A 16,815-nucleotide genomic window follows, 5' to 3' on the forward strand; every position below is an offset into this window, starting at 1 on the left:
GAAAGTAAGAGATGGGCTAGGATTGGGTGGGAAGACCATGAGTTTTTGCCAAGTTAAGGTTGAGGTGGTGTTGGCTCATCCAAGAGAAGATAACTAGTAGGCAGTTTGAGATCTTTGTCTCAATGTCAGTGGTAAGTGATGGGGTGTCTAAATACATCTGGGTGTCATTGGCAACAAGTGATATTTAAGGCCAGGTCTCTTAAAGAGAGAGTGTACAAGGAAAACAGCAAAGCACCAAGTACAGAATCCTGAGGCACCCCCACACTAAAATGAACAGGGCAGAGGATTTTTTAGCAAAAGTAACAGAGAAGGAGAGGTCAGAAAGGTAGGAAGAGAACAAGGATGCAACTCAATCCTGGATACCAATTGAATGGAGAATTTGCATAAGAATAGAATGGTCAACAGTATCAAAAGCAGAAGATAAATCCAGGAAAATAAGAATAGAGAAATGTCCCTTGGCTTTAGCAGTCTGGAGATCATTTGCAACTTTATATAAGGCAGTCTCAGTGGAGGCTTCAGGTATTCTCACCAAGCAGAATACATATAGGCAGTAAATATCCCAACAAATTTCTTTTTAATTGTATTTTTTAAATGATTTACCCTTGTGTGGGCTAATTATACATGTAATGAATAAAATGTGCCCATTCGTGATTACATTTGAGAATTAACCTCATTTTATAGAATTGTTCACACTATTAAAGTTGTTTCATGCATTTTCTAGTTTGCCGTTCAGATTTATGTATCTTATGACCTCTCATTTATTCAGTTAGCTTTTCACTGTCTAGGAAGGAACAAAAAGCCCAGTGTTTCACTTTGGCTTCACACAAATCAGTTTCCTCCAGATGATTTTGATTAAAGCTTTCAAATTGTAGCCAGATGTTATTTACTAAATATACACTCATTTGCAAAAAAGCTGATGGTATGAGGCAATATACTTAAAACTGAAAGTGCAAAAAGTCTGATAGACTACTGAAGGGTATTTTCTGACTGCAGGCTGTGAATTTTTTTTGCGTGGTTACAAATTATGCAAAATTCTAAACTGGATTTTAGGCTGACACGTATATTCTATCGTAGGTCAGACGTGGGATAGAGCCATACTATTTTTGAATGAGGTTTGCTGCATTGACTACTTATTGCACTGAAGGTTGACCACTTAATTAAAAAATATCATATTGTTTACAAGTACTCACTAGTGTGAAACTTAGACCAGATCTTGTGACAACTGCACTCTACCTTTGTGTGTCTTTGAAAACAACATGACCCCCATTTTATGTTTTCATGGAACTAGAAAAAAATTGGTGTAAAATCCTTGGAAAATGTAAAATCAGGAAAATGCATTATGGACTATATATTAGTGGGACCACAAAAATCTAGACTAATATGGCTACAACTATTCTGCTTGCTAGTAGAAAATATGTTCTATGTGTACTATGCTAGAAAGTACTGAGCCTTATCTCTGTAGTATAGGAACAAGATCACTAAAGTGACTGTAGTGAGCTTGTTCCTATACTACAGAGATAAGGCAGGTGCACTGTTGCACCAGTAGCTGTACCTCAAAAACATCCGCTGAATGCTGGCAAATGCACAGAGTTTGTCAGGTAAAATGGGAGAGCTGGAGTTAATTGCATGTGCTGCAAATTATGATATAATTGTTATCACTGATACCAGGTAGGATGAAACGTGATTGGGCTGTGAATTTAAATGGTTCCACACTTTTTAAGAGGGACAGATGGAAAAATATAGTGGAGGCATTTGTTTTTATGTAAAGACTAGATTAAAGCCATGCTCTAAAGTAATGGCCAGGGATAACACTGGGGAGGGTATGGAACGACTTGGGGTAGAGATTGTGTATGGGCTAAAGGTGTTACAAAGAAAATTATCATTGGTGTATGCTACAAACCATCCCTTATAAGTGATGAGAATGAAGTCCAGCTACTATTACAAATGGAGGCGGGTTCACAACTAGGACACGTTATTATTATGGGTGACTTCAATTATCCAGACATTGCCTTGGGTAATTTGGTTGCCAAGTCAGAAAAAGCTAGTAGGTTTGTAAATATGCTAAATGACAATTTTTATTACAGGTAGTTTACGAACCTACTAGGGACGATTCGCTTTTCGACCTGGTAATAACTAACAATACTGAACTTATCTTTAGCACTTTAGACGTGCAAACTTTGTCAGTATAAGGGCATCTCTGCAACATATTAAATGGGAAAGGCTTTTCACAGGGTTAAACACAGGAAAATTTAATGTCTTTAAAATTTTGTTTAATAAATATTCATGACATTAAATTCCTCTTGTAAGCAAGGAAAGACATTGCAAAGCAAAACCTTTATGGTTTAATAGAAGTGTTGGTGTTTAAGTAGGTAAGAAAAAATGTGCTTTTAAAGCATTAAAGTTATCCGAGACTGCTGAAATTTCATCATGTACAAGAAAGCCAATATATCATGCAAAAAAGCTAAAATAAAGATGGAAAAGAGTATTGCAGCAAGAAGTAAAATGAATACAAAAGGGTTAAAATAGGGTATGCCCCTAAAATATAAACCTGGAATTGCTTTTCATCACTTGCAGCCGATCATGTGCTGCTTCCCTTCCTACAATAAATCTGCATGGTGCTTTTCATTCTATAAGCAAGTCTATAACAGCTTTTTTCCTCAAAACAAATCAGTCATTTGACTCCTAAAATGTACCTATCATCTGGACTAATAGTGAATAGTCATTTCCTCACTTGGCAGTCACTCTGCTGCTTCCATCAAGCTGCTTGATCTCTGGAGTGGTGTAATAAGCCACAGATGTCTGGCTGCAAGTTATTTCTTCCATCTTCAGCCTCACTTAAGTCATGGCCAAAATGATAGAAAGGCCTCTGCCAGATTTTCAAAATCCCCATTTTTTTTTTTTTTATTAATAACTTTTGCCAACTTAAAGTTTACACATTTACTTAAAACTAATGGGAGGTGCAGCCATTTGTGATCTGTTGGACAGCAAATTATTATTAAAAATTATTTTGCAGTGCAACAAGAATTGAATAATTCTGAGCTGTTCAGTCAAATATGTATGTCTACTGTATATCTCATGTATGTAATGCATGTGTGTCCTTCTTCTAGGCCTGGTAAACACTGAAGATATTATAATATATATCCCACCTAATAACAGTTCAGAGTCGGACTGCAAGAAGGAAAAAGACCTGAATCAATTTAAAAAGGTAATTCTATAACTAGTAAGCAGTTATGGCTATATATAGCAATGTGGTTTTTATTAACTATCTTACAGTTTAGTAGCCACAGTGTAACACATACAGTTGAAGGTTTGGGCACCCTTGGCCAAATAACATATATAGATAATTTGGTGTTTGTGTGAGAAGGTCAGGTGTTCCGTGGGGTGTGAGGCTGTTTAGTGTGTGTGGGGGGGGGAGGGGGTGTGCTGGACAGAACTGCTGTTACGCTTGCCATAAAGGCAAAGGGAAGCCCTCGTATGACTGCAAAGGACCTGTTGGAAGGTTTGGCTGACACAGGAGTAATATTGCACCTTTGCAATGGTGCAGCATCACTTGCACAAACATGATTTGCATAGAAGAGTCATCAGGAGGAAGTATTACTTGTGATCACATTACTAACTAACTAAACTAACTAACTAAACTTTGTTTTATCCTTTAAATGTAATGTAAAGTTGAAAAAAGGCATAGTTCACCTTTAAGGTAACTTTAATATGTTACAGAATATCCTATTCTGAGCCAGCTGTCCTTGCTGGCTACTAATGATGTACGGGTTGAGAAAACCTCGACCCTCACCCAAACCCCAAGAACCTGCACCCGACCCTAACCCGCTGTGAGCTCCTACTTATATACCCACGTCCGACCTGCCCCACTGTGACATCACGGAAGGAGGCGGGGCACACCGGCTTGAGTATATAAAAAGGAGCATGGTTAGCAGAATTAGCAGACATAGCCAATTCTCTAACAAGCGTAGACGACAATTCACTACCAAAAGTGAGGGTCGCTAGTGCAGTGTTGCCCCCTATTGCCAGCCGTATTTTCGCACAGCTGCGAATTTTACAGAATGTTACCTTGTTCGCCAGAGTATCCTTAGACCTGGCCAACTGATAAAACAAAGCTACATCCTCCTCAATCTTATGTCAGTGACATCATATCCTGTATGCCGAAAAGTCTTAAAAAAGACGCAACTTCGCATTTTAGGGAATTTGCATAGTGGTAACGGATTTATGCCTGGTTAAGTGGTGTGAAGTGTGATGGAGAGTTTGTTGGTGAAAAATTGCCCTTTATTGAATTTGCCCCTTTACAACAGTGTTAGGTCTTGAGGGGTAAATTGACCATGCCAATCAGGCTGCGGGCAGAAAATGAGAACAGCAATAACAGACCTAAGGAAAAAACCTCTTGTGATTTGAAGTGAATTGTCAACGCAACTTAAACACATTCCTAACATTACATGTCAGTGAATTAAAGCCAAATTTTCCATATGCTGACTGTTAAGAGTTTGTTTGAAATGTAACTTCTGTTATGCTTTCTATTTCTGGAGCCTATGTATAATATTTTGAATAAGACTGACTCAGAGAAGCTGTAGGGATCCTCAGAACAGAATATGTTATTCCTCAGTATCAATGAGAGAAGATTATGGTTATTATTGAACATGCCTTAAACTGGCAGGCTATAGGAGGCTATAAGATTACCATTGCTACATCAGCTAAGGCCAAGAAAGTGAACACTGAGAACGTGTTTAAAATTGTCAGAATTTTTTAGAACAGTGAGAATGAAAATAAATTCTTGCCGCCTGTACCATATCCATATAAATGAGAGCTAATTTACGATATGGAAGTGCAATAAGCAGGCTGTTTTGAGGCACAAAGATCTTCCACTGCACCCATGAATACAGTGCTGTCTGTGCCGCTAATTTGCACATCATTTAGGCACACAAGGGAGCAGTGAAGATGTAAACTAGATCTGGGCCCTGAACTGCTAGTCAGGACAGACAGTGAGGATAGCCTGTGCCCAGGGACATAACTTAATAGGAAGCATTCTCTGCAGTTGCAGGGGGCCCACGAGTGTAGAGGGTTCAGTAAGGCCATAATTACTTTGAAATTTCAATATAACTTGTTAGAATAGGTCAACCCTTTTGGGGCCCTAAATTGAATTTGCTGTGGCGCCCAGTAACTTCTAGTTACACCACATTTTTAAGCTGGGACAACACACGGTACAGAACATAGACAGACCCTGGGGAGATACGCTCTTTGCATAAGCTCTTAAGGGAGTGCTCTTGTACACCTTAGTACTCCTGCACTTCTACACAGAGTCATAGCATATTTTAACTATATTCTAAAAACTACACTTGCTTATAATACACAAGAGCCATGAATATCCTGTAAATGATATCCTTATAAATGGTGCTTAGCGATGTCATTGGTTATAATGGGAGATTAGTGATGTAATTTCTCTGGACTCACTGAAACTTGTGTATTTTAATAAATAATTATTATAATAAAGAAAGTACCCCCTTGTTGCAAAATATGAGGATTTTAGAAGTCACCTTGGAGTTCAATGACCATCATTTTTTTTTTGTCTTCTAAGATACGATTTAGTCTTCAAAGACTTCCAAGTGAATCATTTATGCTAAATAAAGGTCTTTTAGAAGACTGGTGTTTGAATCATTAAAGGACAGGCAAGAGCCCCTCCATACACTGCTTTGAGTCCTCCTATAGTGGAGCCCCACAGTTTGGGAACCACTGCTTAAAACCATCATAAAGTTTTGTATTTTTTGCATATAGGAGTACTTTATGATTTTTTTCTTTTAGCTTTTCCTGTTATACCCACGGGCCTGCTACCTTGCCTATCCCTAATATTCTGATCAGCTTTATTTAGTCTATAATGGAATTGATAGCAGTTTACACAAGAACTGAGGAGAGTGATAATAAGGTGCTACTTTCCCTGTTATACAGGCTCAGACATTCTGCTGAGTATATGATTAGTATTATTTTGAAGACAGACCATTCCTCTTTTGTACTACCTTTTGCTTTGAAGATTTTACCCTAGTTAATGTACTGAAATGATGCTTTTAATGGCATAAAGTTCACTTTTCTAAGATGAAGGGCTTTTTGGATGACAATGCTGTTTTTCATAAGAAATTTTAAATGAGACTATTTTGTGAGATGCTTTTTTCCCTAAGATACAGTATTTACTGGATCATATCAGGTCACCAACAAGCAATCTCTCAGTTTTACAACTTGGTCCAAGTAAGTCGTTTTCTGTTTAATGTGCCAATAGACTAGTTTTGCATTGCACATTGCAATAAGTAATATTTGCTTAACTGGGCAGATTTATTTAACAGCACGGTAGTGCTTTCAGTCTGTGTTAAACACAGTATAGAATTCTTTATACTCCAAATTAAAGAACTGAATTAAATGAATATGCAAACTTTTACTATATTTAAGGATGGTAATGAAAATCATTTTGAGCAAATATGTGTGTGCATAGTATAATGTAGTCATGCTATTTATAGGTAGTGTCAGCAGTAGAATACATTTGGGGACTGAGCTTCTAAATGTCAAAAAATTATATGTTAATAAATGCAAGGTTATGTACTGGAGGGTAGACAATGACATTTGTGCCATTTACTGTAATGTGTAAAATGCTCATGTCAATGTTTCATTGTGTTGACACCATATTGAACTGCCACTGTTGCCCTATTGTCTCTAAATATTTACTCTAATTTTATATGTATTGGTTAAATCTGATTTACTACTGTAGTGCAATGAGCTTGTACAGGTATGGGACCTGTTATCCAGAATGCTCAGGACCTGGGTCTACTTAAAATCATTTAAATATTATAATAAATCTTTATTATATCTTCAGTATTACAAGGTACTGTTTTCTTATTGCAGAAGAAATGGAAATAAAGAAGAAATTTTAGTTATTTGATTATAATGGAGTCTATAGGAGATGAAGTTCCTTTAATTCAGAGCATTTTGGATAATGGGTTTACAATAATAGATCCCATACCTGTAATATTCTGCTGGCAGCCATGTCTAATTAACTGTTGAAGCAAGTAGGAGAATAAAAAGACCAGGAATTGTGTTTCTGTATGGGTGGTCAGCACTGTTACTTATTTTTGTATAGCAATCATCGTTAGAGCATAATTTTAACAAGTAATATCTTAATGACACTGCCACAGGTCAATTTCTTGTTTTATCATTTGTATGTGTCTATGTCTTTCCTGGTGGATAGTGTTACTCATCATGTACAAAGAGTTGAAATTCATTAAACCTGTAAATTCCTGCTTCCTGTAGATAAGAATGTTTGATATTGTTACACAAAGCATTAGTTGTGATGGAAAGCCAAATAATCAATCCACATTATGTATTTATGGATGAAAAAATTACGTAGTCGCCTGCTGTGGTCAATAATTTGAATATTTAACTTTAATAAAATGAATCTGAATTCCATATATTGTTAAATTGATACATACATAGACAAAAAGTAACTTAAATCTTAGTAGATTCACCTTTGGCAGCAATTATATCCTGGAGTCTATTTTTATAGGTCTCTATCATATTTGCACATCTAGACACTAGTGATGGGCGAATCTGTCCCGTTTCGCAAAACAGCGAAAAAATTAATGAAACAGGCAAAAATTTGTGAAACGCATTGAAATCAATGGGTGTCAAAATAATTTAGACACGCATCAATTTTGATGCAAGTGACAATTTTTATATGCACGATTATTTTGTCCAAATGCATTAAAGTTAATGGACGTACAAATAATTTTGACGCACAACAATTTTTATGCGTGGCAAATCTATGCCTGCTGAATAAATTGCCCATCACTACTAGACACTGCAACAGTGCCCTAATCGTTTTTGCAAAACTGTGCAAACTCTGCCAGCACATGAGGATGGTGAGTGAACAACCAAAAGGTCTCTATCGTATTGAGATCTGGACTCTGACTTGGTCATTAATATTTTGTTATTCTTGTGGAGTTGTGGCTTTGTCATTGTCTTGCTTTACTCTCACAAGCCTTCCAGGACCTGATTTAGAGAGAGAAGTCTCCCCACATCATGATGCTGCCACCTCAATCAAAGATGGGGTTGGTGTGTTTATGCTGATGGTATTTAAGCTGATAAAGCACTACGTATCTTGTCGGAGCTATATAAATAAATAATGATAAGCTCAATGTCGGTCTCATCATACTATAGAATTTTCTTTTGAGTCTCCCATGATCCTTTTGGCAGCCCAAATGGCATGTGAGTAATAGTAAACAGTGCCTGCCTTTTTGCCTCTCTGATAAATGTGTTACTGGAGATGCACCCAGGCAACATTATGCAAAGACTCTCTAATCTCTGCCACTGTAACTTTTTCAGAGTTGTCATAGGTCTCTTGGTGGCCTCCATTGCTAGTCTCCCTCTTGCATGATCACTCGCTTTTGGTGGTTTGCCTATTAATGGCAGATGTAAACCAATACTCTTTACATTTCTTAATGACAAAGCAAAAACTGTAGTACCGTGTTAGCCAGTAGCGAAAATAACATAAAGAAACAAATACAAAGGAATATCTATGCATTGAAATGTATGGAGTTATATAACGCATTAAGACAGGGCCCTAATTTAGGGTCAGGTTTCATGTCACACTATGTGACCTAACAGAATCCAGACTCCTGGACTATTTACAACCCACCCTTATTCATTTTATTATCTCTACAATTGATCTCTATCTATCTGTAACTTCCTAATTTATTGCCCATGAATACCTTTCACTGATCTAACAGAATATATGCTGTGCCTTTCTAGCTTTCATTTGTATTTTGCCTGACAAAGGGGCCTTGGTGCTCCGAAAGCTTGCAATGTATTTTTATTGTTAGCCAGTATAGGTATCACTTCTACAATACTATTTGTATGTTTTTTCATTTCTTAATGATTTATTTAACTGAAGTCCAAGGAATACTGAGTTAATTAGATATGTTCTTGCATCCATCCCCTGACTTATTGGTCACCTTTCCACTGAGTTGTTTAGTATTCTTTATTTCTTCATAGTGTATGTTATACCACAGTAGAACTAAACTTTAAAGAGCGGTCTAAAGCTTGAGCAAGAAGTTTCTATAGTCCCCCGATGATATACTATGAAATACTTTTCATCTGCTTCCAGACCTTTAACTATATTATTGATGTCATGGGCTGCAAAGATAATCTGCACATCTGAGGTCTCTTTGCATTCATCTATGGAAGTCATACCTTGGAACATGCCCTCAGCACTACCAGAAACTTAAAAAGTTGCAGTTTCAGTGCAACTACTATTTCCCTATTTAATGAGATGTGAGACAACCAGGGTGCTTGCTTGGTTCAGAAAGACAAAAATTAAATATAAGACTGCGTATCCTTAAGTGTTTTATATCCAGTAAAGATATGAGATCTATTATACAGAATGCTATGGACTTGGTGTTTTCTGGATATGGGATATTTCTGTAATTTGGATTTGCATATCATTAAAACATTTAGTAAAGAAACCAAACAGGACTGGTTTACCTCCAGTAAGGATTCATTCTAACTTAGTTGGGATCAAGTACAAGGAACTGTTTTATTATTACTAAGAAAAGGGAAAACAATTTTTAAATTGTTTGATTAAAACGGAGTCCATGGGAGACGGCCTTCACTTAATTCAGCGCTTTCTGGATAAGGGTTTCCAGATAATGGATCCCATACCTGTTTCAGTGAATTTTGCAATATGTCCTTTCTCATAAGGTTAATCATATTTGCGCAAAAAATCTGAATTAAAAATATTAATGCTTTGAACAGAATAACAAAAATAATACGCAAAAAATCTGCATTAAAAATATTAATGCTTTGAACAGAATAACAAAAATAATACGCAAAAAATCTGCATTAAAAATATTAATGCTTTGAACAGAATAACAAAAATAATAGCTAATGTGGAAAATTCAGCTTTCCATCTTCCATGGCAGTAAAGATAATTAGAAAGCAGTTGGGTGGTGGTTATCACAACATATTTTTATGCAGATAAAAAAGAAAGTCAATGTTTGGCAATGTGTTCTATAAGGATAATTGTGCTGGCAACAGTGATAGGATACTAACAAGCTTGGTGTTACAGGTCAGACTTTGTTGTTCAGTTATATAATTCACTTCAATTTTTAAACCACAGGGATGAGGCAAGAAAATAAATAGTTCTTTTTGTTGTTATTACCAAGATTATTGGTTAGTGTCTCCAACAGGGCTAACCAATCTTCCTGTGATCGTTGTAATGCATTTTAAACTGATCAGTCACAGAGGGAGCAAAAAACATTTAGGAAGTTTAGACTAGATTTACAAAAGTTATAAAATCTACAAATACAATATATATGTGATCATGTCATGCTCTACAGCGAAGCAGGGAAAGCCAGTGCAGGGCTAGTTTATTTCCTACAAATTTCTTGCTTCTCTCTGGGGACACTGAACCATTTAAAGAGATTCATTCTTTTCACTGATCAAATGAGTCATTTTTTATCAGATTGATTACAGCTATAAAGAAGCTTCAAGCAGAGGTTTCATAATATTAAAATTTGTATTAAACAATAATCTTATTATTATCTCTATACTGTATGAAAAAAGTACAAGGTTGTCTATTTGTACTAGCAATACAGGCCTATTCAGTAAACAGAAGAATGCTTTTTTAAATCTAATCTGGCCATGTAGTACAAAAGCTGTATGCAAGCTATGGTCTGTTTGAAAAGTTATGTTAGAATGCCTACTGCTGAAAAGGGAAATACTTGATGGGAGTGTATCTAGAGTGTCTATACGGTCATGTTAGAAAAGTCAAATAGTTATGCAAGTAAACTTGATTTCAGTTATGTCCATGGGAGCACCCCATATCCTTTCTGTAGCATGGGTGTGTAGAGAAGGGTAGAGTAGGGATGGAGTAAATGGCATGGGAACTATTAAGGCAGAGAATCAGGTGGTTGAGGAATAAGTGAGAGTTTTACATTGGGGCTTGGGTAGAGAAGGAAGTAGATTTGAAAGCAAAGTGAATTTAATTCTGTTATAGAGAGGTTGTTTTGTTGTATGCATTTGTATATAAAATATTTATTTAATAATTTATAATTTTTTTATAATATTATTCAACTGTATATATAAATTATATAAAAAACTGCCATCATAGGGACCATTTAAAGGTACATAAAATGAGAACTGTTCGTACAATGGTCCCTATAGTTCAGTATAGAAAACAAAGCTGAGAAAAGCAGCCTCTCTTGACTATGTATGCAATGGTCACAATTCACAATGGGTTTAAAATATCACAATAGCACATGTGCAGGCTGTGGCGCTGCCAAAAAGTAATTGTTTTATTTTTATATTGGGAAAGTAAGTAAAAACAACCCCAAATAACATATTGTTCATACTGTAGGAAAGCATTGGTCTTTCTTTAATTTAAGAAAGATAGGTGTTACAAATTCATATTTTATTAATAAATTAAATATCTTAAGTAACCATGAATACCTTTGTGGGTGTTATAGCATGCCTACAAATACATTGAATGAACAATCTGTTACTAATTTCCTGGCTCTCCAACCTTCTAATTTTTAATTACCGCAGAATTCAAATCTACTCGAGCACAAACAATTACTCAGACATTGAGTGACACATTAACTCCCTCACACTATCATGCTCTCGTAGAGCAATAGTATATATATATACATATTGTGTATCAGTACTCATGACTCGTGATAATGAAGGCCGGGTGCTCACCAAAAATCATAAAGTCCAATAACAGAAAGCACTCACTGCACGGGTTTCTTGTAAAACAAGGTGGACAAAATTTATTCCATCTCCACATCTACGCGTTTCGATCCACAAGGGACCATTATCGGGATTGTGCATTGATCATTGTGGATTGAAACACCTAGATATGCAGATGGTATAAACTTTCCACACATTGTTGTTCAAGAAACCTGTGCCATGAGTGCTTTCTGTTATTGGACTGTATGATTTACTTTCATAACATTACATTCCTGCCCTTTCTACCTGTCTGTTCATTTTTTGTATGCTCATGTATGTGCTGATACATGATTGTGAAACTGACCAGTGAGAAAGCCATTGGAAATTGTGAAATTAAATATATCGCAATATTTAAATTTACACTTGGTTCAATGCTAGCCTCTGTAATTATAAAAAATGTGTGTTTTCTGAGTGTATTTGGAGGGGGGGTTATTTTGACATCATTCAAAATATACAGTACAGTATTGTTTTACATATCTGTCAGCTTAAATAACATGTTCATTTGTTACAGGTAAATATAATACTGGAAGTGCAGCAGCTATTATGCCAGAAAGAGAAAATCTGTGAAATGGCAGCAAAATTCCCAGGTATTTTAAATTAAAAATAATGTAATCATAATATTTGTATTATTTTTAATGAAAGGCATCTCAGATTATATTATTTCATCACAATATTTAAAATGCTGCAGCTACTTTGCAATGTATTAACAGGACACCCTCAAATTTCCTGCAGAATTGTGCTTAATACAGAGAACCTTTCCTGGCATCCATTCATGGGATCTCTCTCTGTGTAGGTAATTAGAGCACCTAGGCGTTTGTCTATGCTGTAAAGATGCTGTAAAGACCATTACTAGCACTTTTCATTAAATACAGTTAGTTTCCCAGTCTGGGGAACCAAGACTTTTGCAACATTGTTTATAAAGTAACAACCAGGAGTTAAGCAAATGCTACTTTCAATAGCAATTGTTGTTTTTAAATAACTTTAACAGCACTGAAAATATTTAATAAACATATTTTGGAAAGTTGTTCATAATTATGCTTTCTTTTATTGAGGATTCCTTTTTTATTTTGAGGTTGACTGGCCCTCTAAATAACTCTCCTAGTTCCTCCAGGTAAACTGGTTTCCTCAAGTCTGTCGGCAAGTTATCTTCCTTTCTGGCATCTGCTTAGAGACAAAAAATGAAAGGTTACATGTCAACAGGCCCAGACTGGCAATCTGTGGGTTCTGGCAAATGCCAGAGGGGCTGCTATAAGGTGCCATAGAAAGTCAGTATTTAGTGGGCTGGTGGGGGCTTTTTGGGACTCTATATGGGCTGATTGGGCTTCTGTGTACCTGAAATGCCAGGGCCTATTTTAATTCTCAGTCCGGACCTGCATGTCAAGGTTGCCTGTGAATAATTGTTGGCAGTGGAGATAACCCATAGATCAGATAACCCACAATGCACTCCCACTTTAACAGAAACCACCATTCATCCTAAATACATCAGGAAACCCACAATGCCCTCATGAATCAACTCAGGAGAAGATTCATCATTTATCCAGCACATCAGATTGTTTACAGTTGTCATGAACAAATCTCCAAATGAAGGCATAGTATGAGAAAAACAGATTAAAATTTGTTCAGATGTTTATGGACTGCGGCATTTGCATAATTCATTTAGTGTGACCTTTAGAAATGAAAATAAATACAAAAATACAGTTCAAAACGGAAAATAAATCAGCACAGCTTTCTGTTTGCTAGGGTGTAAATACCTTAGTCATCAGGTAGAAGATAAATAAGAATAACAATAAAATTAACCATTTTGAGTCTGTGCCCTTGATAAATATATTGCATTATCAGTTGCAGGCAGGAATTAAACAGAATAGGAACATGAGTAATTCAAAAACTAGACAAAAAATAGGGTACCTATTGATAAATTGCTGAGAATGGACCAATCTATAAAGTGCTAATATTAAAGTGAACATCCCTTTAAAATGTTCATACTGGGAGATGTATTAAATTGATACTGACCTGTTCCTGTCAAATACAGATATGGTATCTGTTATCTGGAAACCCATTATCAAAAAAACTCCAAATTACCCGAAGGTCATATTCTTAGACTCCAATTTAATAAAGTAATTTAAAGTGTTAAAAATTATTACTTTTTTTCCTTGTAATAAGACAATGGTACCTTGTACATAATCCAAACATATATAATTAATCCTTATTGGAGGCAAAACAATTCTATTAAGTTTGATTAATGTTTTAATAATCTTTAGTAGATCTTTTAGTAGATAGAGATCCAAGTTACAGAAAGACCCCATGTCTGGAAAACCCAGGTCCAGAGCATTCTGGATAACAGGTCCCATAGCTAAATCACTAACAAGTTAGTATCACTAACAAGTAAGGCATGGAGTATTGGTTGAAGGCGATCTGTAGAAAAGAAGTACAGGTATGGGACCTGTTATCCAGAATGCTCGGAACCTGAAGTTTTCCAGATAACGTATCTTTCTGTACCGTAAGGCTTTTTGGATAACAGGTTTCTGGATAACGGATCCCATACCTGTACAAACACGTAATTGTTAGTGATTAGTGATGGGCAAATTGCGCCGTTTCGCTTCACCAAAAATTTGCGAATTTCCCGTGAAATTCGCTAAACGGCGAAAAATTCGCAAAGCTGCGCAGGTGTCTCATCTTTTGATGCCAGCGTACGTTTTTTGACGCCAGCGTCCGTTTTTTGGACGTCGGCGACATTTTCACCAGCGAATTTTCAAGCCGTTTTGCGAATTTTTTCGCCAGTGGCAAATCGCACAAATTCACTGCAAATTTGCGTCTGGCGAATAAATTCGCCCATCACTATTAGTGATGCTAATACTACTCGGGGTGGAAATAATGCTGAGTAAAGTGCTAAATATTTTGGTGGCACTGTGCAACCATGGATTCATCTGTCCATACACTGGTGTTCTTAAAACATTAGCTGTTTGGGACAAGGAATATTTAAGTTTGTAAGCCTGAAATCATTTTTCACAGTACTTTGCTATTTCCTTCTGACTGCATTTTGTCTAATGCCTAATCATTGTCATTTCAGTGGCATTGCCCTATTATTGTTAGAAGATGAAGACTTGACAGAGTGGTTATATAATGAGGCTATTTTAGAACATCTGACTGCCCCGGATAGTTAATGATGCTTTGCACTTAGATGTCATCCTAGCAATTCAGTTTTCTAATTATTACTAATCTTTGCTCTGTAAAACCTGCTGAGTATATTATTGAATAATTTCATTAAAGCTTGCTGGTTTAAATACGAATTTGCTCTGCTGAAAGCTGCATTTTTCAGTAATTGTCATCTACAAAAGTTCAATTCCTTTAAAACTGGCAATTGTGGTACAGTGCTCTGTGATGTATTTTAAAGTCTTGCACAGTCGTATTTAATATTTTTTCCCAAAATGTTATAGGTTTTATTATTTAGATACAGTCATTATTGCAAACCCTATTATAAAATGTCAGCACTGAGCAGTGCATTGATATGGTGGAAGTCATAAAATCAATATGAAAGAGTTTGTATAACTTTCCTAAAGGGCGGCAGTAGCAGAAATGGAAAATATTCATTTTTTACTTTTATTATGTAGGATTTTTAAGTGCTGCATATGAACAAAAGCTTATACTTTGGCCTATATAAAAATATTATGAGCACAGACCTAAAAACCTTCTTATGTCTATGTGCCTCTTCTTTGCCCACCCCTCATGAAGACATAGACACAGACAGCTGCTAGATAGAACCCAGAGACATTCAGCAATTCAAATAGCATGGAAAACAGGGTGCTTTAGTATAATTTATGTCCTTATAAAGACATAAATGATACTAATTCATATTCCACAAAATTACAGAAAATACATGTTTTGGCAAGTTCTAATGATTTCCCTATGGTTTAGGAGATCCAAATTCCAGCAAACCTCAGGTCCCAAGCATTCTGGATAACAGGTCCTATACCTGTGTAGGGATGTGATCATTTAGACACCCTCACATAATATTGGCAGGCACATCTTAAAGGTTTTAGATACCTAAATTTGTCCTCATGTGGACTTGTGTCATTGATCTGCTTATGTAAGCCCCTGTTGTTCTCACAGTGTACTGTAGATGGCACTGTGCTATAGTATAAAGGTCTAGGTAACCATGCGCTCTTAGTCCATTGCTTTAACACTTAACAAGCAGGCAGGAAGAGAATGGACAGTGGAACCTAGGTGCTTCGGTCCTAGTAAAGTGGATAGCTATATAGATCACTGTAAGTGTGATAGGTTATATATTTGAGCGGCTCAAGGCTCCAACGAGGAGAGTCAAAGGGATTAAGATCCCGGGTACTAATAACCCAGAAGTAGGGACTAAGTGCATAGACTTAGGGATGGTAGAATTTCCCCTAGGTTCCACTTAGGGCAAATGGTGAAAGCTGGGGTATCTTCTCAATTGCTGTTTAACTATTGCTGAAATGTTCCCTTGCCTGCAGGGATCCAGCTGCTCTCTGGTGGTGTGAGTATGAGCTATCCTTTATGCTATATGTTCTCTGTACTCCATTGTGGAAATTCTATGTAAATAAACTCAGATCCTGGTTAAACATAAAAGAACCACTGGCGCCCAGTTCTTGTGCATTAGCACGTTGTTACAGTTGCACTACACCCCTCCTCCACACCGTTGCAAGGGCATAAACCTGAGAAAAAGGTCTCATCCGTGGCACAAATATTTTTGAAAGTAAGCTTATAGTAGAGACTGTGCCACTAATTTACTATAGCGCTACACCTGAATAAGGGGAATGGCGCAGGTGAAGAAGCTCTTTGGTTTTAGTACCACACCATGGTTTCATTTCCACAGAGTGTACACTCTGGCAGATTTATCAAGGATCGAATTGAAAATTCGAATTCAAAATATTTTTTTTTTTTATGGTCAAAACTGTCAAATTCGACTAGGAAATTATCCAAATTCGATTCAAGTTTTTTTTTTTAATTTTTTTATTAGATTTTCGAGATTTATCATACTCTGGTCCTTTAAGTCAATCGGAGAGGTGCAGGGATCAA

General features: G+C 36.4%; 1 protein-coding gene across 1 annotated transcript in view; it reads left to right on the top strand.

Moving 5' to 3' along the window:
* The window catches only part of LOC108710266 (cadherin-like and PC-esterase domain-containing protein 1), a 146,933-nt gene that overhangs the window by 14,266 nt on the left and 115,852 nt on the right, over window positions 1–16,815 (top strand). Inside the window, exons 3-4 of the mRNA XM_041586404.1 lie at window positions 3,108–3,205; window positions 12,281–12,356. Of these exons, the coding sequence (XP_041442338.1) occupies window positions 3,108–3,205; window positions 12,281–12,356 (174 nt within the window). The remainder of the gene's footprint in view (window positions 1–3,107; window positions 3,206–12,280; window positions 12,357–16,815) is intronic.

The sequence above is a fragment of the Xenopus laevis genome, chromosome 3L (genome assembly GCF_017654675.1).
Source record: "Xenopus laevis strain J_2021 chromosome 3L, Xenopus_laevis_v10.1, whole genome shotgun sequence".
Lineage (NCBI taxonomy): Eukaryota > Metazoa > Chordata > Amphibia > Anura > Pipidae > Xenopus > Xenopus laevis.